Source organism: Raphanus sativus, chromosome 8 (assembly GCF_000801105.2).
Source record: "Raphanus sativus cultivar WK10039 chromosome 8, ASM80110v3, whole genome shotgun sequence".
In the NCBI taxonomy this organism is placed as follows: Eukaryota; Viridiplantae; Streptophyta; class Magnoliopsida; order Brassicales; family Brassicaceae; genus Raphanus; species Raphanus sativus.
In genome coordinates this window covers 10,040,425-10,064,166 of record NC_079518.1, presented here as the reverse complement: position 1 = coordinate 10,064,166, position 23,742 = coordinate 10,040,425, and the positions used below count along the sequence as shown (strand labels likewise).

The following is a 23,742-nucleotide window of genomic DNA, read 5'->3' as shown; positions in this document are numbered from 1 at the left end:
ACAACAACAAAAAAAAAGTATACAGAAAACGGGAACACACCCAGTGGGACTCGAACCCACAATCGCTTGATTAGAAGTCAAGCGCCTTATCCATTAGGCCATGGGTGCTTGTTGTGTAATTACCTACTATTAAATATATAAACAAAAGGCGTTTTATTGCTCTATCCCAAAGCAAAACATATTTAACCGTGAAGAAAAGCAGAGAGATCCCTTAACTCTGATTCTCTTCAAAGTATCTCACTATATCTCATCCTCTTCCGTGGAAGTGATCTCTCACTCTGACTCAAATACACTTCTGACGTCAGCTCATCCGGCGACCAAAACGTTTTGGAACTAGCTGTTTCTTGTAGCTCGGAGAAAGAACATCAGTTTCTTGTTTCTTGGTTTAACTATGGAAGCTCCACGCCGCTCTTTAGCTGCGTCTCTATCTCCTCTCCGGCTGATCGATCGTCGGAAGAGTTTTAGTTATAGTCAGATGCCTGAAGAGCCGATCAACCTCACTGTTCTCAAGCTTGATGGATCTTCCTTTGGTTGGTACCACAATCATCTTGCTTCCTTTGTTTCCAAGAATCGTGTGATTTTCATGTACCGAGTTGTTTTGATGTGAAAGTGTTTTGGATGTTTGTGTAGATATTGAAGTGTTGAAGACAGCTACAGTAGGGGAGCTCAAGATGGCTGTAGAAGCTTCGTTTTCTCACTTGCACATAACAGGCCTTGGCAACATCTCATGGTACATTTCATTTCTTGATTTTGACGGACTCTTCTTGTGTCTTATATGTGAGAGCTTATAAACGATGATTCTTGATGACCCTGTTATTATCGTTCTGATGAAGGCCACATGTTTGGGCACAGTTCTGCTTATCCTTTGAAGATCAAAGATTGACCAACGAGGCTGACAACCTCATTGGACTCGGCATTAAAGACGGAGATAAGGTTCGTATTCCCCTAATTTTTTCTTCAGTCATCCATGAGTCTACCCTTATGATATTGCTTGATCTTTGCATTTTCAAGCAAGTTTCTCTAACCAGGCTAGTCTATATTCAAGTATAGTATCGGCTTGGTTGTAATGTGTTTTGACGGGTTTTATACAAACATCATTCAGCTTCGATTCATCCGCCATACATCAAGCTACTCCATCTTGATGATGAAGCACAAGAGCAGGACACCATCACGTGTTTCTTCTTCGAAACAACTCAAACTGTAAGAATCTTTTGCTGTTAATCTTTTGCATTTCCATTACCTGGAGTCTCCAAATCATGAGACAGACTATAGGTTCTCAAGTAAAACCGAAACCTGGAAAAAGAGGGGAACACAAGGTCAAGAAGACGGTGTTGACTCCATCACTCATAAACAGCCAAGCTTTCTTTCCACTTTATTGGGAGGATGGCTCTCTTAAAAGTCATCACCACCGAAACCCCAGTGCTGCTACTTCGGATCACCGCAGAATTTTTAACAAACTCATCACAAGGTTTCGTTTCAAGCGTTACTCAGAAAAAAAAGATATTTGGAACATGAACAAACTCATCTCTGAAACATGAACATTCTCATTTGGTTCTTCTAGAGCTTTTGCCTTTTGGTTTCACATTCTTCATGTTTTATATGTGTAAACACTTAGAGGCCTGACCAATAATTTTGCAAGGAACACTTTGATAAGAGTCAATGGTAATAATAATATACTATATTTGATTAATAGCCAATATCATCAAACATAATACTAGAAAGTCTTATTAAAGTTCAAAGAAGAAAAAAGAAAATGTTTTCATGTTGTGCTATCATATAATAAACCCATATATCTATTACTAGAACATTGAAATATAAATGAGAGACCATGCTTGAGTCACAAACCTAACCAGAACCTTAAACCCTAAAATCAAAATCAATGTTTCTTTTTATATTTGCGAGAGACCGTACGGTCAGAACCAGTCCTGTCCTGACCATTCTGAATCTCACAAACACATTGTCTACTCGAGCCATCTTGCCGTTTGCTATTCTTTGATCTAATCTCCACTTTCTTCCCAACCACTAAACCCCCTCCTAACTTAATCGCTGCCAATACACCCATGGCAACCAGTAAAGGTCTCACAGCCCAGTGAAAATCCTCAAGATGCTGAAACTTCTGCACAACTCCTTCACAAGTATTAAAGTCCACAGTCTCTACTTCAGCTGGATCAGCAAGACAGCTTCCGTGTTCCTGTCCAAAAGGCAACACTCCAGGGAACTCCACCTCGAGGCAACCGTTTGGTAAAACATGAGAGATTCTGCCGGTTGCCCAAATGTCCCAAACTCCTCCTCTACCTTTACGTATCCATTTGAATCTTGGGCTGAAAACATTAGCTTTGATCTTCACAAACTGACCAACACTGTATCCTTTAGCCATCTGAAGCTGTGATGAAGTCCCTCTCCATAGAGTTGGAGACCCGATAAACCCAACAGCTACATTACCGTCGCGGTTTATTGCATGGACAATACCAACTGGAGAACACCTATTCACTCCTACATACTTCAGACGTACCCAATCTCCACAAGCTAAGTCATTGGTTACCCTTTCAAGAACAGATACGTGAACCCTTAACGGATCATGAACACCATGGACTTTAACCAGAGCAAATCCATCTGAGTCGGTGTCACGTTCTAGACCAACCACCTTTCCTTCTGGTACATCCATGTTCTCATGCTTACACGAATTGGCAGGCTTTCTTGAACGCACCGTGTCGCCCATTTGAAGTTGATCCTTTGAAAGGAACCACTCTGTGTAGCCGAGATTAGCTGAGCTCTTCCTGATTTGTCTACTATCAATGCCTCTCCAGGACCAGAACCCTTCCGCCTCTGAGTTCTGCAAGCTGTGTGATATATCAAGAGTGTAATATGTCAAGACGTATTAAGCTGATTATTAGAGGCACAAGGGAAGCCTAGTTGTTAAAGAATTACTGATTTATTTTTATACATTTAAATTAATATTAGATGTTTTATTTTTTAGATTTAATTCATTATAAAATTATTTTGATGAATTATTAAAATGAACTATACAAAAAGACAAGGTTTGATTTACCTTTTCAAGACGTGTAAGATGTCTGTCATAGAAGGTCGGCTTCTAAGATCATACATAAAGCAACCCTGAAGTAGCTTCTCCAGAGGAGGAGGTATGCCATCGGGGATGGTAAGCTGTTCTCTCTTTATGACCACTAAGTCATATATTTCATCGATGGGTTTACCACTCCAAGGTCGTACACCTGTGAGCATTTCCACAATGCTGCATCCAAACCCCCAAGAGTCAGTCTCAAATGATATGGGACCTCGTACTTCAGGTTGCCACTGTTCTGGAGCCATATAGTTTGGAGTTCCAAGTCTCATTATCATATCAGAACTTGGCAAAGGGATACTATGAAGTAGATAAGGGACTCCAACATCTCCGAGGATGGCCTTGTCGTTATCACTGAGAAGAAAGTTAGAGGGCTTGAGGTTCAGAATCAGAAACCCTTTTGCGTGCAACTCAAGGATCCCTGTAACTAGATCAACCCCGTATCTGCAAAACATATATGGACGAGAGGACATTAGTATTCTATATAAGAGCTGCTTGATTGTGTCATACAAGACTTACCTCAATACATCAGACAGTGAAAGCTTTCCTCCTTTAAGCCGAGCCATCTTGTCACCAACACAGCCCTCATAGAAGTTCATGACGAGGCATATCTACAGTACACAAATCTATAATCAAACATGGGGCGAAACTAGAGAAACACACATGTTTTTTTTCTACTTACCCTTCCGTTAATGCTAGAGACTCCTCTGAGGAGACAAACATTCTCCATCCCTTGAGACTTGGAAACCAAATCCTTAAACTTATCTACCACAACTCTCACCTGATCCTTATTGATGGGGTGAAGCATTTTGATGGCCACTTCATAGTCCTTTTTTGACTGATGATGAGTTGCGAGCCAAACATCACCAAAGGGACCTCTTCCAATTCGATGCCGAAGCTCCAACTTTGCAGAATCAATCCAAGGACTCATGCCGGCTACTGCTAAAGCGGTCTTAGTCTCGCCTTCAATGATTTCGTAGTCATAATCATCATTCTTTTTAGCAGTAAACTTTGAAGCCATATGATCTGAATAAGAGAATACAGTTTCACTAGTTAGCCTACAAGTTAAATGCGACACACACAGATCAAACTTTATAACTTATAAGCAATAACTGATCAATCACACAAACACAAGTCGAAGGAAAGTGGATCCACAAAAGAACATACTCAAACCTAAGTTTGTTAAAGAATAAGAACCCTTTTTATCACTTTCCCTCGTCTTAGCCGTCATTAAGTTTGTTAGGGTTTTAAAAGGTTTCTTAATCTGCCGACACTTCTTAAGAGGCGTGGATACCACGTAAGTTCTTTGTTAGACCTAATCTCTTTTTTAATAGTTTTATATAGAACAATACTTAGGTTCACCCCTTAGGTGAACTTATGAATTCACCTATTTCCTTATTTCAATCATATTACCATAAATATTAATGTCACATAAATAAATAAATTATAAATTACCAATAAAGTTAACTTTAAATCATAAACTCTAAATTCGAACCCTAAAACCAAATCTTAGATCTTATATTTTAAACCCTAAACCCTAAACCCAAACCTATACCCTAAACCCAAACTATATACCCTAAATCCTAAATCTAAATTTAAATCCTAGACCTTAAACTCAAACCATAAACTCTAAACCCAAACTCCAAACTCTAAACCCTAAACCCAAACTCTAAACCCTAAATCCTAAACCTTCAACCCAAACTGTAAACCATAAACCCGAACTCTATACCCTAAAATGTATTTGAAAATACATTTAATGATCATTAACCCAAAGGTATTTGAAAATTTTGGGTTTATAATTTTCATTTTGGGTTTAAGGTTTAGGATTTAGGGTTTAGAGTTTGGGTTTAGGGTTTGAGTTTAGGGTTTAGAGTTTGGATTTAGGGTTTATGGTTTGAGTTTAGGATCTAGAATTTAAATTTAGATTTAAGATTTATGGTGTATAGTTTGGGGGGTATAGGTTTGGGTTTAGGGTTTAGAATTTGGTTTAAAATTTAAGATCTAAGATTTGAGTTTAGGATTCGAATTTAGAGTTTATGATTTAAAGTTTATTCTTTTGTAATTTATAATTTATTTATTTATGTGACATTAATATTTATGGCAATATGATTAAAATAAGGAAAGAGGTGAATTCATAAGTTCACCTCAGGGGTGAACCTAAGTATTATTCTTTTATATAACAATCATTATATATTTTGATAAGTTTTACTTCTAGACATTTTATTGCCATTTAATTATTTCAAGACAATGTATTAATTATTTTTTTAGAAAAACTTAAAAATACATCAAAACCAAAAACTAAAAGCTGAAAACCAGCAATTAAATCTGAAAATCAAAAAGCAAAGTTTAAAAATCTAAAACCAAAATCTAAAACTTAAGAAAAAAAACTAAAACCAAAAACTAGTTCAAACAATCAACATCGTTATCTCTTTCCTTTAACACACAAACTAGATCTCGACCCGCACAACCGTGCGGAAGTTACTTTTACTTTTTATGTTTGATAATTATTGTTTGTTTTAATTTTTGTAAATTATATTTGTTGACAACATATGTTATTAATGTTCAAAAACTAAATTATGTTAGATAAATCATTTGTTATTTGATATTTACTATTTCTAAACTTACCACTTTTCAAGTATATTTATTTCTAAAGCATACAATTTCTATGATATATATATATATATGTGTGTGTGTGTGCGCGCGCTGGTAAAAACAATAAATTTTTAATTTTTTGGTTTTTATATGCTTTCATTTATATATTATATAATTTATAACACTTCTTATATTTGATTAATTAAAAATCAGAAATCATAAAAGAGAAAATACTATTATGATATATTTAAATAATATTAGAAATATAATGCTGCTAAACAAAAAAAATGGCCTATCTCTATAAGACTATAATATTATTTGAGAAGTCAGTTTCTTATGTGTCGCGCTCACGTTAACTCTTACGATGGTTGATTACGATGATACCCTTAATGAATTAAAAAATTTATATTTAAATACTATTATTGAAATTTTTATTTAGTTTTCTTTTAAAATTTTCCAAATAACATATATAATAAAAAGGAAACATTTATAAAGTTTTTTTTAAAATTAAAAACGAAAATATATGTTTATATAATATGATTTCATTAAAAAAAGGAAATTTTACAAAATAGAAATATTCCATTTAAGACTATTTTAAATAACATAAAATATACTTTTGAAGTAATAAAATATTTATTTATATCTATATTTTCTTAGATGAAATATATATATTTGTATATAATGTGATTTCGTAATCTATAAATTATATTTTACTTATATAATATGATTTCTAAAATACAATCACAAAAAATTAAACTGTTTATTTTAAAGAGATATTAAAAATTAAGTAAAATTAAATTTTTATCAAATAATTAAAATATTTTAAATTAACATAACACTATATAATTTAACAAGGAAGATATATTATATATTATCATTATTAAAAATGTTTTTTAATATTAAATTTTATGTTTTATGTTTGTCAAAGTTAATATAACCATAACCAAAATACCAACGCAAATCTGAATTCTCATTTTTAGGATTATTTACATAAATTTCAGTTTACCATTTAATATATATAAGACATAAAATTATTTAGAATTTATAAATATTTTAGTTATTGTAAATACATATTGATATGTGTTCATGAGCTTCCAAAAATTATTAGTTACTTATGTAAGTAACTTCCAATTGATTATCGTTTTACTTTCTAATATTTTATTTTAAAAATCAACATATAATTTAATTTTTGTAATTTGGAATCAAATATTTAGTTTATTTTTACTTCATTCTAAGCACAGTATATCCTAAGATAACAACTAAAGTAAATGCAAATAATCATAATTTTCATATATTTAAAATAAAAAATATTAGTTGAATTTAGAAAAATTGATTGATGCAATCCAATATACCCAAATGATAACTTATTTAAAATCATATGTCTGATTAAAATAATATAATATTATTAGTATAAATTATGCATACAAATTATAAATTAATTAAATTAAATAACAATCAACTATTATAACATATTTAATTTATAAATATTTGTATCCGTGCATGAGCACCGGAAAATCACCTAGTATATTAAATATATTTGGCCAGATTTAGTCTTTTAGTTTAATTAACTGATCTATAACGGTAAAATGTGTTCCCTTATTTTTTTTTAAAAATGAGTCCAATATGGTATATTGAAAATAGAAGCTATCTATTATTTTTCAGTTGATAAAACTTAATTTTCAGTTGATAGAACAGTTGATAAAGAAAAGTTATCTATAACTTTTCAGTCGATAATTTTTTTTGGTTAAGTTTGTTTTATTGATATGTTCGGTTTATATGTATAATTTTAAATAACTCATTAGGTTTTGACGAGAAGCATCGGGTGATTGAAGGTCTTCTGCGTCTATGTCGTCCTCAATCGGTGCGGACATGACTTTGATGTTGCTTCTTCGTCCCTTTTTCTTGAATTAGTTCTTGAATATGTTCAATGTGTTTATCCCTTTCTTCTTCAGTGCACACATCTCTATTATCTGATATAATTACCACATTTAATTTGCATTAGCTAAGAAATAATTATACGAAAATGGAAAATATGAAATTACGACTAACCAAGGTTTGGTCCCAGCCATGATAAGATTAGTATTGAAGCACTCTGTTGCACACAGTAATTTATTACCTACCAAGACAAAATTGTCAATTTCATTTACAGGACGTCTGGATCAAATTGTCTGAGAAATGAGAAATAATTTGAAGTATCAAGATGACTTATAAACCAAAATGTGTTTTAGGACCCAAAAATGAGAAACTAAAGAGATGAGCCGAGAGAAAAAAAAATTACTTATTGGAGAAGATTGTTTGAGGGGTAAGGGAGGTTGAAGATAATGGAGAGGCTCATTCAAAACTACTTCATAATGTAGAAAACTCTTTTGTTATGATTACTAGGATTTGATCCGCCCTACGGGCGGGTAATTAACCAAAATAATTACATATTTAAATATATTATCAATTTAATGAGTATTTTAAAATCTTAAGCTTATTTTAAATTTAAATGATTTGTTATTCTTCTTATAGATCATGTTTATCTTAGTACTGAAAAATCTTTACCAGTATATAATAGTTTCATATGTTTTTAATGTTTACTCTACTTTAATTATGATAGTTATGATAATAAGTAGAATTTAGATTTTAGTATAAAACATGAATTATATTTTCGTTCTTATATGTTTTTTCTTGAATACATCGATAATTTATTTTGCTATGTGCAAGTTGAATACATACCAATTTTAGAGGTTCAAATACTTCAAACTACAATTATAATACAAAATTCAAATTAAATATGTAACTAAATACTTAAACTTACAATTATTTATTTCAATATATTATACTTTTTTGATAGTTCTGTTATTTTGGTTGCATTGCTGCTTGGTATATCTACATCTTATTTTATATAGTATATCATTTTTTTGGTTGAATACTTGAAATGTTAGTAGAAGCTGTGTATTTTTTTACATGTATTAATGTTTTTTTGCGCTAAGCACGAAATATTAGTTTTTGTGATAAAATTTTCAACATTATTTATAACATTAATGCTTAGATTGTAAATAAATTGTGTAGTTTATTATTGTAGATAAGCTCTTGTTTTTTTTCCTTTTTTTGGTTAGTAGTACTCGGCTTACGAATATGATAGTCTTGGAGACGGGAGATTATGTTATGGATAATGGGATTTTACCTTTGTAGTTGAGATATGTTGACAATTTAATTGCGGTTGTTTTCCATTTAGTTCCCTTATGTTCATTGAAATATTGTATTCTTTAAATGCTTAATTATGATTTAATATATTAGTTTTAGATTGTCTTACTCAAAGTACACATATATAGTATTCCTGAAAAAGATTGCAATGGAACGAATAAATGGTTTAGAGGGGCTTTAAGAGTTATGAATAAATTTTTTTAGTTGTATATTTACTTATTTTAATAATTCGGTAATGAGTCGTATAGTAATAATGTCATGTGGCTTATTTTTGATGTTTGTTTTGTATTCTGATGTGGACATTTCATAATTATTTATTTACTATACATTTTTAAAGAAATGTTTAATTTAGTTTTCCCACTTTTGAATTGTATATTTTTTTTTTTCTTATATTGTATATTTACTTATTGTAATTCTCTTGCTTTTATATCAAATGATAATACTAAGATAGATGCTTAATATAATATTTTTATTTCTTATAATGTAAGCTTGTTTTTCTTATATTGTATATTTACTTATAAAAATATTGAAAATAATAAAAATTAAAACTATACATTTTCAGATAGATGTTTAATGTAGTTTTGTTTTTCTTATTTTGTATATTTGCTTATTATTTATTTTTTCTTATATTGTATATTTACTTCTCTTAATTGTTTTTCTTTTATATTAAATTGTAATATTACAATAAATTTTTAATGTAATATTTATATTTCTTATATTGAATATTTATTTATTATTGTACTATCATAGAAAATTTCAGATATATGTTTAATGTAGTTTTCTAATTCTTTTATTGTGTATTTACTTAGTATTTATTTTTCGTATTTTTATTCTAATATCATAATTAATTAATATTTTTATTTTATATTGTATATTTATTTTACTATATGTTTTTCAGGTAGATGTTAATTTTTTCTGTTTCTTATATTGCATATTTACTTATTATATATGTTACCATATATTTCCAGATAGATGCTTAATTAAGTTTTATATTTCTTATATTGTATATTTTCTTTTTTATTATATTGTATCTTTACTTATTCTATTTTTTCATATGATAATATTACGTTAGATGTTTAAAGTAATATTTTTATTTCTTATATTTTAGTTTATTTTTTTATATTGCATATTTACTTATTCTAATATTATGATAAATATTGAATATAATATTTCTATTACGTATATAGTATATTTACTTATTATTTATTTTACTATATATTTTTCATATAAAATTTTAATTTATTTTTTTATTTATTAATTGTATATTTACTTTTTCTTATATTGTATATTTACTTATTCTAGTTTTCTTGCTTTATTACGATAAATATTAATCTAATATTTCTGTTTCTTATACTGTATATTTACTTATTATTTATTTTCTGTTTTTAATAATAATACCACGTGTCATAAATATTAATGTAATATTTTTGTTTTTTTATTTTCAAATAGATGTTCAATGTAATATTTTCATTTCTTATATTCTATATTTATTTTTACCTTATATTTACTTATTCTAATTTTCTTATTTTTTTCAGATGGATGTAATATTTCTAAATAATTTAAATATAAAACTATATGTTATTTCAAATATATGTCTAATATAATATTTACTAATATTGTAATGTTACCATTTCTTAAAAATAATTGGAAATAATTAAAATGAAAATATACATTACTTGAGATATATGTTTAATGTAATATTTCTATTTCTTATATGTATATTTACTTATTATTTGTTTTTAGTTATATAGTATATTTATTTATTATTTATATCATGTATTTTTAATAACAATGCCACGTGGCATCTTCCGGTGAATTTTTTTCCGTTGATGTGGACGCTCCATGGAGCCTCAAAAAGTTACTTTTATTAGTATAGATATCAACTTATACTATATTTACATTTTCTAGACTTTTTCTGAATTTATATGTATATATATATATATATATATCCTCTAGACTATATTTGAGAAGTGATTTTGCCACATGTCATTTCTACAATCATTTTCAGAAAAATAATATGACATGGCTACTATCATTGATGACATGACTTATAGATTAATATGACATAGACAATTATATTTAATGTTAATTTATATTTTTGGTAACCTTTTTAAAATATAGTAACAACTCATCTATTACATTTATTGTCGATTTATATTTAGAAAACCTTTTTAGAATATGGTAATAACACATAAATCATCATTAAAATAAATATATTCAACTATGACATCTAAAATTTCGAAATATCATTTAATTATTTATTTTAAAATTAAATTTTTTTTAAAATGTATACACTTTTTATAAAATTATAAAATTAAATCGTAAATCATTAGTTTCTTGTATACTGTATATCTACAAAATTTATAAGTATTGTTTAATTTAATATTTGAAAATTATGCAATTTTTACATATTTATTTAATATATTTAATTAAAATAAATAGATAGAAGAATCTATCTAAGATTAGAATTTTAAATATATACATGCATATTCTTACATATATATATATTAATACTTTTAAGGAATCTTTTTAGTTCTTTTAAGAAAAAATATAGAGTTGTAAGCTAATGAGCAACCAGTCGTTTATAAAGTAAATAAACTAAACATGAAGACAAAATAGATAAATAATTTGAATGTGATAGAGAAGAGAAAGCATTTCTCTGTAAAAGGTGAAGTGTCAACCAAAGTATCTCATGATACTGTAATTTATTTTTGTTGCGGTGTATTGTAAGTTTGTAACATGTAAGGTTCTCTGTCAAATTAAATACAGAGAATTTGATTTATATGAAACAATGGAAACACCAAACCAAAATATACATTTTAGGAAATGATTTATTAACACTTACAAAGAATCTTTTACTAAAAAAAAAAATCTAATCAACAAAAAAAAGCTAGGAAAAAATGGAAGTTGACAATTTTTCCTCTCAGACAAGACCTTACTTGCTTAGTGATTAGTGGAAGGCTTCAGTGCGCAAGATGAAAGTTGTAATGTTGTTAGTCCCATGTGTTTTCTTATACTGATAAAAAATGTTATATAATTAATGTTATAATGAAAATGTTATTATTTATATATATAAAATATACACAAGGATTTATTGTAAAACCCACATTCCAAAGTTTTGATCCAAATCGCAATAGATGCTGTTTGTAGAGTGAGAGTGAGAATGTCCATGATGCCTTGAGACCACCTACATTTCATATTAATTATATAGTTCATATCAAATATAACAAAATACATTTTTCTTTGTTACCTCTCTAGGAAAAGAGAAAACTGAATCATCAATATATTTTTCTTTGTTACCTCTCTAGGAAAAGAGAAAACTGAATCATCCACATATGTAAAGTTGCACAAATTTTGATATCCAAAAATAATATGATAACTAAGAGTTTAGAAACCTGAAAGTTTGATATAAATTCGCCTATGCGCTTCCATACGCTTCCGTTTTCATGTAATATAGGTGTGAACATGAGGTAAATTTAAGATAATACTTATATTCATTCTATTTTATTATAATCATATTGACTGTAATATTTGTATTTTTTTGGGTAATTGAAGGATAGACAAAAAGTTACTGGAACTCCCACGGATGGAGCTCTATTTAAATGGGTCATACATGTTATGTTTCTAATTTGTTCTTTCACTCATTCATTGTATATATATAGTTATATTGACAACTAATTATTATGAAACTTCGCAGCTAGAAAAAGTTATGAATTCCACTTATAACCGGTCCAACTCTAAGATCATAAAAAATTAATATATAGTATATCATACAGATATATATAGATGTAAATCACCTCAGAGATGAGAGAAACAAAGGCCATTTGATTATCAGAGAAACGCAAACTCCTCGTTGGTGAGAGAGAAGTTTTCATGAATAAAGTGGCAATTCCCTAGAGGTGATCCTAAATTCAGATCAAAAACTCTATACTGTATGTCAATATATCATAGATTAAGGATTTCGTAACTGAGCTAAATTACAAACAAATTGTCCCAAGCTTAGAGCTTAATAGTCCAATTCACAAGAAGACAACTCCAAAACTTTAGTAATTATGAAACAATTGTGCAAGCAAAAGAATCAATCAAAATGAATCAATCTCATAACTGTTTCATCAAATTGAGAAATTGGAAAAATAACATTGATATGAGATACCTTTAATACAATGAAACTAAAAGTATAATTGAGACAGCAAAACAGAGATTGGATATGAGATAAATAAACGAAGATGATGACGGCAGAAATAATGGCGGAGGAAATTACCGATGGTATAGATAATGACGATGGATATCAGTTATGTCAGAGATGATGATGGCGGGATGAGAGACGACGACGCCTACAGTGAAGACGACATCGAGATTTGAAATTGAGATTTTGAATTCTTTTTTGTTATAATTTAATTAATCGGAGAAGGAAAGAAACGTAAAAGTAAATGATCCATGATTTTGGGCATTGAATGCTAGTTTTAGAAGAAAAATTTGGGTTTGGACTATCTAGGACCATATTTTTTTATAATATTAATATTAGATAATAATATACATATTTATATTTGAATTTATAGTTTTTTTTTGTCAACCTATTTAAATTTATAGTTTAAGCAAACATTTAAAATAATAATGAATTATATACACAAGATAATGTAACAATTGAAGATTTTGGTGAGTCTTAACACTTTGAAAGTCTTCTCAGTTCGTGTTATGTCTAAATTCTCGACGATACGGACAGGGTGAGCTGTGTTCTGGGGTTTCTAGTTTTGTTTGGGAAAGTTGGTGTTGGAATTAAGCAGTTGTTGGTGATCCGATCTTTCTGTCTTTGTTTTCTTTCCAAAAAATATTTTATATAAATAAATTAAAAAGGAATGGCTGGTCGAGGAGATGATGAGCATGATCCAATTCTTGACGAAGCAAAATCTAGTGAGAGAGATATGGCTCCTTCTGCTCTTCCTGGCACTTCAATCCACAGATCAGGCTCTAGGCCACAGCTTGATCTAAGCAAAGCTGAGATTCAGGGCAACTTCGAGGAGAGAGACCCCACCATTCTCTTGCCTAATCAGTCTGATGATATCTCTCATTTGGCTCTTGATATCGGAGGTTTGGTTCCAGAGTGTATTTTTGCTTCTTCTTCTTCTTTCATTACCAGTCTTGTGTTTGAAACAATGTGAAACCCTTTTGCAGGATCGTTGATAAAATTGCTGTATTTCTCAAGGCACGAGGACTACTACTCAAATGATGGTGATAAGAGGAAGAAGACTATCAAGGAGAGGTTGGGTTTAAGCAATGGGAACTTGAGAAGCTATCCTGTTCTTGGTGGGAGACTTCATTTCGTTAAGTTTGAGACTCACAAGATAAACGAGTGCTTGGACTTTATCCACTCAAAGCAGCTTCATCGCCGTGGTATTTACCTTCACATAGTAGAGTGATAAGATTTTAAGAATGTCTTGTGCACTGAGTGTTATAAGATAGATTTCTTGTGACTGACTGTTTAACTAGTCTTCTTCTCCCTTTCTTTTCAAGTTTCAACCAATTGTTTCAATGAACAGATCCTTATCCTTGGAGCTCGAAGACCCTGCCTTTGGGAACTGGTGTTATCAAGGTAATGTCATCTTCATGCTTGCTTGTTTTTATCTTGATCACCTTATGAGGCTTTTCACATATATTTAGCTCCTTCTGCCACTTGAGATACCAGAAGACATTTAAAATTTCTCATAAATGATTTCTTTTAGGTGAAACATTTTTTTATGTTCACGTGTCATGTGGTTTTTATGTAATCTTATATCCATGTCATGTGATTTTCAGATTTGGCTTTGAGGTTACTTGATGACTGCTTGTTGAAACATATGAGTCATGCAGCGCATGTAATATCTTACAGGTCACAGGTGGTGGGGCTTATAAATTTGCGGACTTGTTCAAGGAACGGCTTGGCGTTAGTATTGAAAAAGAAGATGAAATGCATTGCCTTGTTTCTGGAGCTAATTTTCTGCTCAAGGTTAGTAATTCAAAGTTCCATTTACGTTGTGTCTGCATATGTAACTGTTCCTTTATTACAAATCAGAAGACAGGCTCTGATTACTGGTGTCCGGTTTAATGATTTTCTTATTGAAGTTCTGATTCTCACATGAAAAGAAGAAGAGCTAGAAACTTTTTCTCTGTGTTGTCGTCTGCACATGGCTCTGATAAGACAATTGATTTTGTTCAGTAATCGGTATGGTTTAGTTATTGTGCCTCACCTTTACACTTTTATTCTGCAGGCTATTCGACATGAAGCCTACACGCACATGGAGGCTGAGAAAGAATTTATACAGATAGATCCTAATGAATTGTATCCTTATCTTCTTGTTAACGTTGGATCTGGTGTTAGCATAATCAAGGTATTTGTTTACTTTCTTACTTCTTCTACAAACTGTCGTCGTTCCTTGAACTCCTCAGTTGGGAGGTCAGAACATTGCATTGAACAAATAGATTCTCACACAAGGCTTTTCAAAGTATAGGTTGATGGGGAGGGAAAGTTTGAACGTGTAAGTGGGACTAATGTTGGTGGTGGTACCTATTGGGGCTTAGGAAGACTTCTAACTAAGTGCAAGAGGTAAACAGATCTGATCTTACACTACTTCTCTGTATTCATCTTCCTTATACTAGTTAGTTTTTCTTGGGTTTTAGTTTTGATGAATTGCTAGAACTCAGTCAAAAGGGAGACAACAGTACCATTGACATGCTTGTTGGTGATATTTATGGTGGCATGGATTACTCCAAGGTATGAATGACTCTACTTTTCGTTCACTGAAGGATATGGAATGCTTTACCACTATAGTTGTAGTGATTCTTATTAGTCCCTTAAACAGATTGGCCTCTCTGCTTCAACTATAGCTTCTAGTTTTGGCAAGGCCATCTCTGAGAATAAGGAACTAGAAGATTACAGACCTGAAGACATTTCCTTGTCTCTTCTGCGGATGATTTCATACAATATTGGGCAGGTATGTCGTCGTCTGTCCTAAGTTCTTGAGCAAGATAAGCCTGATGTTTTCTCATTGTATTTTTAGTTTCTGATATTGTATGTTGCTGTGTAGATATCTTATTTAAACGCCCTTCGGTTTGGGTTGAAGAGAATATTTTTTGGAGGATTTTTCATAAGGGGACATGCATATACCATGGACACAATCTCGTTTGCTGTTCATTTCTGGTATGCTTGGACCCTATACGTGATATGAGTACTCTACTTTCATCAACTCAGCTGTTTTAATGTGTTGTTCTCATCACACTAGGTCGAAAGGTGAGATGCAAGCTATGTTCTTGAGGCATGAAGGTTTTCTTGGTGCTATGGGTGCGTTCATGAGCTATGAGAAGCATGGATTGGATGATTTAATGTCACATCAGTTGGTTGAGAGGTTCCCAATGGGTGCACCATACACTGGAGGAAATATCCATGGACCACCACTTGGTGATCTGAACGAGAAGGTAACCTGTTTTAACTTACTTTCTACCAAAGCCTCAGATTGTTCTAGTGAATTAACATATGCTTATACTTGTATGGGTATCATTCGTTGTGTAGTATGCTGATTCTTTCTTCTTGCTACAAAGTATCTTTTTATGTGACATAAAGAATAATAGAGAAAAAAAACAAGATTAAGAATCATAAGTTCTCCACTATATTAACCAACTTTGTTGATGTTCTATTACTTAAGAGAGATTCATTGTTCCACTGATCTGTGAACACATATATAACATACATAGTATTGTTCTATCTTCTATTAAAGGTTTAGATGAAAATCATGAGATACCGTTCATTGAACTTTGGATAAGAGATGGAATCAGGTGCTCTTTCCCTTTTTCAACTTTTTTGGACTAATTATAAAGAGACATCACTTCAACTAGTTATAAGTGTTCTGTATCTTGATTCTCCAGTTTGGATAAGTTTTGGATTTTTAAAGGGACTTTCCTGTTGGCTTTCAGATTTCATGGATGGAGAAGTTTGTGCGTAGAGGAACTGAAATAACTGCGCCTGTACCCATGACTCCATCTAAAACAACTGGACTTGGAGGCTTTGATGTTCCTTCATCCAGAGGTAGTGCTCTAAGATCTGACGCCAGTGCTTTAAACGTTGGTGTTCTTCATCTTGTGCCCACACTAGAAGTGTTCCCATTGCTGGCTGACCCCAAAATGTAAGTGGTTTGTCCCTGAGTACATATAGCTCATGGTTTGGTGGCACTTGTTCATGGTTTTGGAGGATTCACATTCTTGTTTTTGTTACAATGATTTGTTATACTCCAGGTATGAGCCTAACACCATTGACCTATCAGACCAAGGAGAACGAGAGTGAGTAATACGTCCATGCTGATCTTCCAAAACGTTGGTTATATTGATGTATTCACTGTCTCTTAGATTGCTTGTTATGCTTTGTTGTGTAGGTACTGGCTTAAAGTTTTGTCTGAGCATTTGCCAGACCTGGTTGATACGGTAACTATTAAAAGTTATCACATAGGAATACTATTCTTCCTCCAGTAGTGTATATTCTTCTTTATGTGGGGTGTGTAACTCATGTTTTATTGTTATTCTATATATTTGGTTATAGGCTGTTGCAAGTGAAGGAGGAACCGAGGATGCCAAAAGGCGTGGTGATGCTTTTGCTCGTGCCTTCTCTGCTCATTTGGCAAGGTCTGGTTTCATCATACATCAAATTTGACCACAATTCTCAAACAGAACTCAAGAAGTTCTTGATTTTTTATTTGTAGATTAATGGAAGAGCCAGCTGCATATGGAAAGCTGGGGCTAGCAAATCTCTTGGAGCTTAGGGAAGAATGCTTAAGGGAGTTCCAGTTTGTTGATGCCTATAGAAGCATCAAGCTAAGGTACCAAAACATAGGGCTATCATCTCTTTCCTACTTGTAGCTTCTCTTATGCCCTCTCTTTCTTCGAATTTAATAGGGAGAACGAAGCATCACTTGCTGTATTACCTGATTTACTGGAGGAGCTTGACTCAATGAGCGAGGTATATGATCTTTAACCCTCCTCTCTATGTAGATTTTGCTTAAGCATGTTAGACAACCTCTCCTGGATATTTTTCAGGAGGCAAGGTTGCTTACACTTATAGAAGGTGTTTTAGCTGCAAACATATTTGACTGGGGATCTCGAGCATGTGTTGATCTATATCACAAAGGAACCATTATTGAAATATACAGAATGAGCCGCAACAAGATGCAGAGACCGTGGAGGGTAAGAGACAAGACAAGGCCCACCTACTTATGTTTGCAAACTTCTGGTTTAGAAGTTGAAATGAACGTTATCCTTTGACATCAGGTAGATGATTTTGATGCTTTCAAAGAAAGGATGCTTGGCTCTGGAGATAAGCAGCCTCATCGACATAAAAGAGCGTTACTCTTTGTTGATAACTCAGGAGCAGACGTCATACTTGGGATGCTTCCTCTTGCCAGAGAGTTTCTCCGCCGTGGGTCTGAAGTATGCATCTCCCCCTAGCTCTTCCTACGATAGTTTCTTTCTGACACTAAACAAATAGTTACTATGCTTCTCCAGGTTGTTCTGGTGGCAAACTCTCTGCCTGCTCTCAACGATGTGACCGCTATGGAACTCCCTGATATAGTCGCTGGTGCTGCTAAGGTATTCTTTCTTGGTTTAGATAAGACTCTTTGCAGTGGTTATAACTATATCACAAACTAATCTTCTGTGATGTCTTTGCTTTTGAAGCACTGTGATATCTTGAGGAGAGCAGCAGAAATGGGAGGCTTACTTGTGGATGCGATGGTGAATCCAGGGGATGATGGGTCAAAGAATGATTCAACTTCAGCACCATTGATGGTTGTTGAAAATGGATGTGGAAGTCCTTGCATTGACCTCAGACAAGTCAGCTCAGAGCTTGCAGCTGCTGCTAAAGATGCTGATCTTGTATATACGCAAAAACATCCTCTCTTTAAAAGAGATTATAAGCTTTGTTCATTGTTTGATGTTTGATGATTTTTGTAGGTTGTCTTGGAAGGTATGGGAAGAGCTCTTCACACCAACTTCAACGCTCAATTCAAATGTGAGGCGCTCAAGGTTTGAAACCTCAAGTTTCAACTCTTAACAAATTTGCTTTTGAAAATTTGGTTGAAACCTTTTTGTACCTTTATTTTTGCAGCTAGCAATGGTTAAGAATCAGAGATTGGCTGAGAAGTTGATAAATGGAAACATATATGACAGTGTTTGCAGATATGAGCCTCCCACTCTATCTCAAATATGATGTATCATACGCCATATAAGAGTGTGCTTGCCTCCGTAGTTTGTTGGCTCACTGTTGTATACTACTTATTAGGTATTCTTCAGTACTTTTTTACCTTAAGACTATTGTGCAGTGTTCTTAAAACATGGTCTAGACGGTATTTGGATGCTATATAGTGATCAACCATACGTTTTCATGTTATACAGTGTCCTACGCTAATTTTTGAACATTTTTCATGTTATATACTTTGGACGCAACATACAATCCAGCCATCAGTAGAACCGTTTGCTCCTCATAAGTTTGCAATTGTGGAACTCTCTAGCCTTTGAGTTTGAAGAATGAGAATGGATTCAAGGAGAAGATATTAGGTGTGAGCATCTCTCAATGAACAATATACCTAACACATTGATAATCCAATTCAATAATATCTGCTGAACGAGCATTCAAGATTCAGTTACATTTTAAGGAACGGTAAACGTTTCTTATTGTCAACATTTTAGTCCGAAATTTTTGCAAGCAATTTCTCAACCATGATCCTCTGTTGAGTCGCGCTTAAGGTTTCTGAGTTCATTATCGCGTTGGCTACGATAATCACTGAACGTGGAGCAGCTGCGTTTACCCACACTCTGCCGTTCAAGCCAGTGGCTATCTCGAATGAGAGTTTCTTTCCAAGAGCTTCGAGGACTGGGCAGGTTGGTGAACTCAACAACCTATTAAGAAATCTAGAATGTCAGAGCAGTTTTGAGTGAAGAGATGCAACAGATGAGACTGTTTATGAGGTAAGTATGTCTTTACATTCTTGAAAGACCAGTTGAAGTTTCAAACATGAAACCATCTTTCAAGGGTCCAAATACTGAAGCTTTGCCACTTGCTAGTTTACATAGAAACAAGAAACAATTAGAGTTTCTAAAAGAACGTACAGTAGCATTTGCTTTTAGTCTTCTAAGCTTTTGACTTACCGTCAGTACCAGACAGCTCGGGATTCATTCCTATGTTTGTCTTAACAACCCGAAGATAAAGCAGAGTGCCTACCTGTTCAGTACACACACAGATCTTTTTAGCAATTCATGGAGAATGTCATATTCCAAAAGAGCTACATGATATATCAGAAGGAACATGCCTCAAACTTGGGAATGCTTCTTCGTGTTGCTCCTTCGAATGCAAGACCTGGCAAAAGCGCTAGTTGAGGTCCTTTTATGTCCACCCAAAAATTCTGCAATGCCGTGATGAATCATATAAACAATTCAGTACTTAAAATGATCTTAATTCATGTGTGGTTGTGCAGCAAGTTTAAATATGGCTTCGTAAACACATATGAGGACTAAAATTTAATAAAGTGTTTGATAGGGATGCAAGAATCTACACAAGGAATGATTTCAAAAGACTTACGTCTGCTTTATAATCCACAACAATTCCAAGAACATGATCCTCGGTGCGAGGAATGTACTGGAAAAACAAACAAGAAAAAACATAAGAACAAAGTCAACAAGAAAGAGACTGACATAGATAATCCACAAAGTGACCCCAAAACTCCTACTACTTCGAAACTAGAATCGTAGACGAACGGTTCTCTCTCTCTCTCTCTCTCTCTCTCTAATCGATCCATATGTAATATGATCAATAACTACGGAAAATCTAAACTATCACCATAATGCTAAAGATCATCCTCTTGAGACCAACATATATCACTCGTAAATTATAATTGACATAAGAAGGGATAAATCCAGGACAATGAACCAGTAAGGAAAACATTTATTCAGCTTAAAAACAAAACACATGTTAAACCAAAGAGGTCTGACCCGTTTATGAGAACTTTCGACCCAATACTTATTTGGCTTGGAGTAACTAAACTTCCCAGCTCTCATTGCAGAGATGGCATCACTTTCCTGAAAGAAACCAAAGCACACAATGTCATTGGTCACTGGAATAATGTTTAGATTCTTACACACACACACACGAACAAGAACAAGAGATTGAGGAAGATGATGATACCTGACGGAGGCCACTACCGAGCTTGATAGTCTGGTTAGTCATGTTTGACAAATCAAGAACAACATCACCTGGAACCTATACAAAAAAAACGTTGAAAACCCATGTTTCATTGTGAACCAAAATCGAATCGAAACCCTTAAAGTTGTTCTGATACTGAGTAATTGAAAAGAAAAAAGACAAGAAATACGAACGACAATCTGATCGATGAGGCTTGTGGGAGAGACAGCAACTTGAGCATTCATCTTCTAGCCAAAAGGAACTAACTTGACACAGAGAGGAAGTTGGATTTTGGTTTTGGATTGGAGATAAAACCCTAGCTGCTACTCTTAAACCTTTCTCAAATGTTTATTATTTCCTTGACGACGGTCGTGATGGCAAGTTGTGAACCGGGAGAGATTACTTTAGGTCTTCCTTATCCGATTATTACTTAAACTGAAATCGAACCGACAACTGGTTTGAATCGTGGAACAGTTATCATGTTTTTGAAACAATCGAAATTGAACTGAACCGAACCGAAATCGAAATCGAAACCATGCTAAACTAATCAATTCACACTCTGGTTTGCTTATTATAACTGAAAACACCCCCCCACAGAACAACTAAAATTAAACCGAACCGGAAGGTCGGATATTACCCTTTGCGGCTTTGCTCCCACTTACTTACGGTTAACTGTTGCAACAACTTATGATTAATGGCAGCAAGCAATCACATCTTTATAATACCAATAAAAATTGCCTTTTAGTTTTGAAAATTATTTACACTTTGTAATTCTACCTAGAATTAAATTAAACTATCTATTTCAATGTTTGTTTTTTCAGTTTCAATTATATGTTTTCCTTAAATGAATTTGAGTTAAATAATATTAAATCTTTGACCAAAGAAATCTTCCAAAAGTACCAATAAGAATTATCACTTAGTTTTTAAAATTATTTACACTTTCATGCCATTAAGAATTAAATTAAACTATTTATTTCAGTGTTTGTCGTTTCCAATTTCAATTATGTGTTTTCCTTTAATAAATTTGAATTAAATAATATTAATTTTTTGACCCAATAAGTATTAAATCAAGCTACAAATTACATCATTGTTATCGTATTAAATCAAACTATCTATGACTACCCTGATTGTTATCGTATATCCAAATAAAAAGAATTATCATCCTATCATATCGATTCACAAAAATTTACATATTTAAAATTCTCATGTGTTATATGTGAAGTATACATCTATTTCTATATAATCCAAGAAAATGAACCTGTAAAAAATCAATGGAGATCAATAATATTATTAACATATAACTGAGTTATATATATTTATGTATAAAATTCAAACCACTTAAAGAAATCGATTTTTCTAGGTTTATGAACAAACTATACAAACCTAAAATCAATGTAGAGTATTATTATAAGAGGAAAAATAGAAACTACTAAAGCAATTATATATCTTTAGGTATAAAATTCAAATAACCTATAAAATCGATTTCTGCTAAGATGTATAATGTGTTATTATGGATATCGAGTTTCTATCTTCTTCTTTCAGTTTTTTCCATGTTTCTTTTGTTGGTCGTGAGCTCAATGTTGTAGCCGACTCCATCGCGAAATCGGCACTGCATAACTCTCGCTTTATCTTGTACTGAACTCTGGTTTAGATCTATAAATCTTCTTGTTGTCCAAAAAAAAGTATAATGTGTTATTAAAAGAAAAATATAGAAACTATTAAAATGTATCTATTGATCCACCAGATTCATCATGCCGTCTTCCTTTTTTTTTCTTGCTTTCTCTGATTGTTTAGAATTTAAAATCTAAATCGGATTGGGAAGTAGAGTTAGAGACCAAATTGTTTGATTCCGTTGTGATTCAAAAATTTACAAGACACTCTTTTCTTTTTGCTTGTTACTTATAATCTGATATTTTAACTAATGATAATTTCTTCTTGCAACTACCAACACTTCCTCAAAAGTTTCTGACTGAATACACACTTTTGTGCACATTTTGGCCATTGCCATTTTTGATTTCACAGCATTAATCTTGTTTTTATTATTTTCATCAGAGATTCTATAAAATAACACCTGATAAAATAATATACATAATAAATTAATAAATTTTCTAAATTAGAAATGATATAAAATATAACATAATATAATAAAATAATAATATTTTAAAGAAAAAGTAAGTAAATATATAATCCCATTAAATTAATAATTATCATATAATTTTTCATATAAAGATACATAAGCAATTTTGTTGTTTGTTTTTTTCTCAAAATTAGTTTCATCTCTAATTTTATAGTTCATTCTATTGAAAAATAAAATTGAGTTGTATTATATGATATGTAACATATAAATACAAATCAAACAATCTAATAAAAAGGTAAGAAATCAAATCTATAAACTTTAACCAATATAGAAAATTAAATATTTTTCTAAATATAAAAATAGTTTAAACATATAACTATAAATACAAAATTGAATTAATAAATCTGTAAATTAATAAATTATCATAACCTTACATTGTTAATTTATAGAACTTTTATTGTAACTATTTCTTCGAAAAATTATATTTTATATGATAATAAATTAATAGTATTTTATATTTATATTTTAATGATTATTTTATAGGTAAAACATAAACAAAATGTTAGCCCTTTTCTTTTAATTTGGTATCTATATCTTCTAAATTAAGGTGTG

General features: G+C 31.8%; 3 protein-coding genes, 1 long non-coding RNA gene, 1 other non-coding gene and 1 pseudogene across 15 annotated transcripts; 2 read left to right on the top strand and 4 right to left on the bottom strand.

Moving 5' to 3' along the window:
• Positions 1-35: 35 nt before the first annotated feature.
• Positions 36-108, bottom strand: TRNAR-UCU (transfer RNA arginine (anticodon UCU)). The gene has a single exon. It is a non-coding gene; the product is annotated as a tRNA-Arg (tRNA).
• A 124-nt stretch (positions 109-232) lies between these two features.
• On the top strand, positions 233-1,582 carry LOC108821464 (uncharacterized; annotated as a pseudogene).
• A 122-nt stretch (positions 1,583-1,704) lies between these two features.
• On the bottom strand, positions 1,705-4,399 carry LOC108821446 (E3 ubiquitin-protein ligase KEG-like). 7 transcript variants are annotated; one of them, XM_018594486.2, is made up of 5 exons: positions 4,253-4,399; positions 3,762-4,105; positions 3,599-3,690; positions 3,050-3,523; positions 1,705-2,840 (listed from the first exon to the last, which is right to left on the bottom strand). In XM_018594486.2, exons 1-5 carry the CDS (start codon positions 4,308-4,310, stop codon positions 1,877-1,879), a joined length of 1,932 nt encoding a protein of 643 aa, XP_018449988.2. In that variant the 5' UTR covers positions 4,311-4,399; the 3' UTR covers positions 1,705-1,876. The 7 variants fall into 7 exon arrangements, with proteins under 7 accessions (XP_018449988.2, XP_056847621.1, XP_056847620.1 ...); XM_056991641.1 differs by having other exon boundaries at positions 4,277-4,394; XM_056991640.1 differs by having other exon boundaries at positions 4,247-4,393.
• Positions 4,400-7,444: 3,045 nt separating this feature from the next.
• On the bottom strand, positions 7,445-13,343 carry LOC130498726 (uncharacterized). 2 transcript variants are annotated; one of them, XR_008937664.1, is made up of 3 exons: positions 13,122-13,343; positions 7,721-7,787; positions 7,445-7,641 (listed from the first exon to the last, which is right to left on the bottom strand). It is a non-coding gene; the product is annotated as an uncharacterized LOC130498726 (long non-coding RNA). The 2 variants fall into 2 exon arrangements; XR_008937663.1 differs by lacking the exons at positions 7,445-7,641; positions 7,721-7,787 and adding exons at positions 11,702-11,876; positions 11,968-12,047.
• A 140-nt stretch (positions 13,344-13,483) lies between these two features.
• LOC108822782 (pantothenate kinase 2-like) lies at positions 13,484-19,517 on the top strand. Of its 4 annotated transcripts, none has more exons than XM_056992292.1 (23): positions 13,484-13,584; positions 13,715-13,948; positions 14,033-14,251; positions 14,398-14,450; positions 14,727-14,843; positions 15,106-15,225; positions 15,346-15,440; positions 15,515-15,608; positions 15,685-15,828; positions 15,922-16,034; positions 16,117-16,309; positions 16,805-17,013; positions 17,123-17,167; positions 17,260-17,308; positions 17,424-17,506; positions 17,584-17,700; positions 17,777-17,840; positions 17,918-18,064; positions 18,149-18,307; positions 18,383-18,466; positions 18,554-18,751; positions 18,830-18,901; positions 18,984-19,265. In XM_056992292.1, exons 2-23 carry the CDS (start codon positions 13,717-13,719, stop codon positions 19,083-19,085), a joined length of 2,709 nt encoding a protein of 902 aa, XP_056848272.1. In that variant the 5' UTR covers positions 13,484-13,584; positions 13,715-13,716; the 3' UTR covers positions 19,086-19,265. The 4 variants fall into 4 exon arrangements, 2 of the variants coding, with proteins under 2 accessions (XP_056848272.1, XP_056848273.1); XR_008937661.1 differs by adding an exon at positions 19,334-19,517 and having other exon boundaries at positions 13,533-13,948; positions 18,984-19,157; XR_008937662.1 differs by adding an exon at positions 19,271-19,517 and having other exon boundaries at positions 13,533-13,948; positions 18,984-19,157.
• LOC108822789 (uncharacterized) lies at positions 19,450-21,455 on the bottom strand. Its single transcript, XM_056992294.1, has 8 exons — positions 21,248-21,455; positions 21,057-21,131; positions 20,864-20,950; positions 20,454-20,510; positions 20,181-20,277; positions 20,024-20,092; positions 19,860-19,935; positions 19,450-19,774 (listed from the first exon to the last, which is right to left on the bottom strand). The coding sequence occupies exons 1-8, from the start codon at positions 21,296-21,298 to the stop codon at positions 19,561-19,563; spliced, it is 726 nt and encodes a 241-aa protein (XP_056848274.1). The 5' UTR covers positions 21,299-21,455; the 3' UTR covers positions 19,450-19,560.
• Between the last annotated feature and the right edge of the window lie 2,287 nt (positions 21,456-23,742).

Excerpts from the sequence above, each read along its gene's own strand:
- LOC108822789 (XM_056992294.1), bottom strand. The coding sequence starts at position 21,298 with ATGAATGCTCAAGTTGCTGTCTCTCCCACAAGCCTCATCGATCAGATT. Across the intron at positions 20,278-20,453 it reads TTGTGGATTATAAAGCAGAC|AATTTTTGGGTGGACATAAA; the intron begins GTAAGTCTTTTG and ends ACGGCATTGCAG. Across the intron at positions 19,775-19,859 it reads TCAACTGGTCTTTCAAGAAT|GTTGTTGAGTTCACCAACCT; the intron begins GTAAAGACATAC and ends ATTTCTTAATAG.
- LOC108822782 (XM_056992292.1), top strand. The coding sequence starts at position 13,717 with ATGGCTGGTCGAGGAGATGATGAGCATGATCCAATTCTTGACGAAGCA. Across the intron at positions 15,226-15,345 it reads CTGGTGTTAGCATAATCAAG|GTTGATGGGGAGGGAAAGTT; the intron begins GTATTTGTTTAC and ends TTCAAAGTATAG. Across the intron at positions 18,902-18,983 it reads TCAAATGTGAGGCGCTCAAG|CTAGCAATGGTTAAGAATCA; the intron begins GTTTGAAACCTC and ends TTATTTTTGCAG.
- LOC108821446 (XM_056991640.1), bottom strand. The coding sequence starts at position 4,310 with ATGACGGCTAAGACGAGGGAAAGTGATAAAAAGGGTTCTTATTCTTTA. Across the intron at positions 3,524-3,598 it reads TCACTGTCTGATGTATTGAG|ATACGGGGTTGATCTAGTTA; the intron begins GTAAGTCTTGTA and ends TATGTTTTGCAG. Across the intron at positions 2,841-3,049 it reads ATCTTACACGTCTTGAAAAG|CTTGCAGAACTCAGAGGCGG; the intron begins GTAAATCAAACC and ends TATATCACACAG.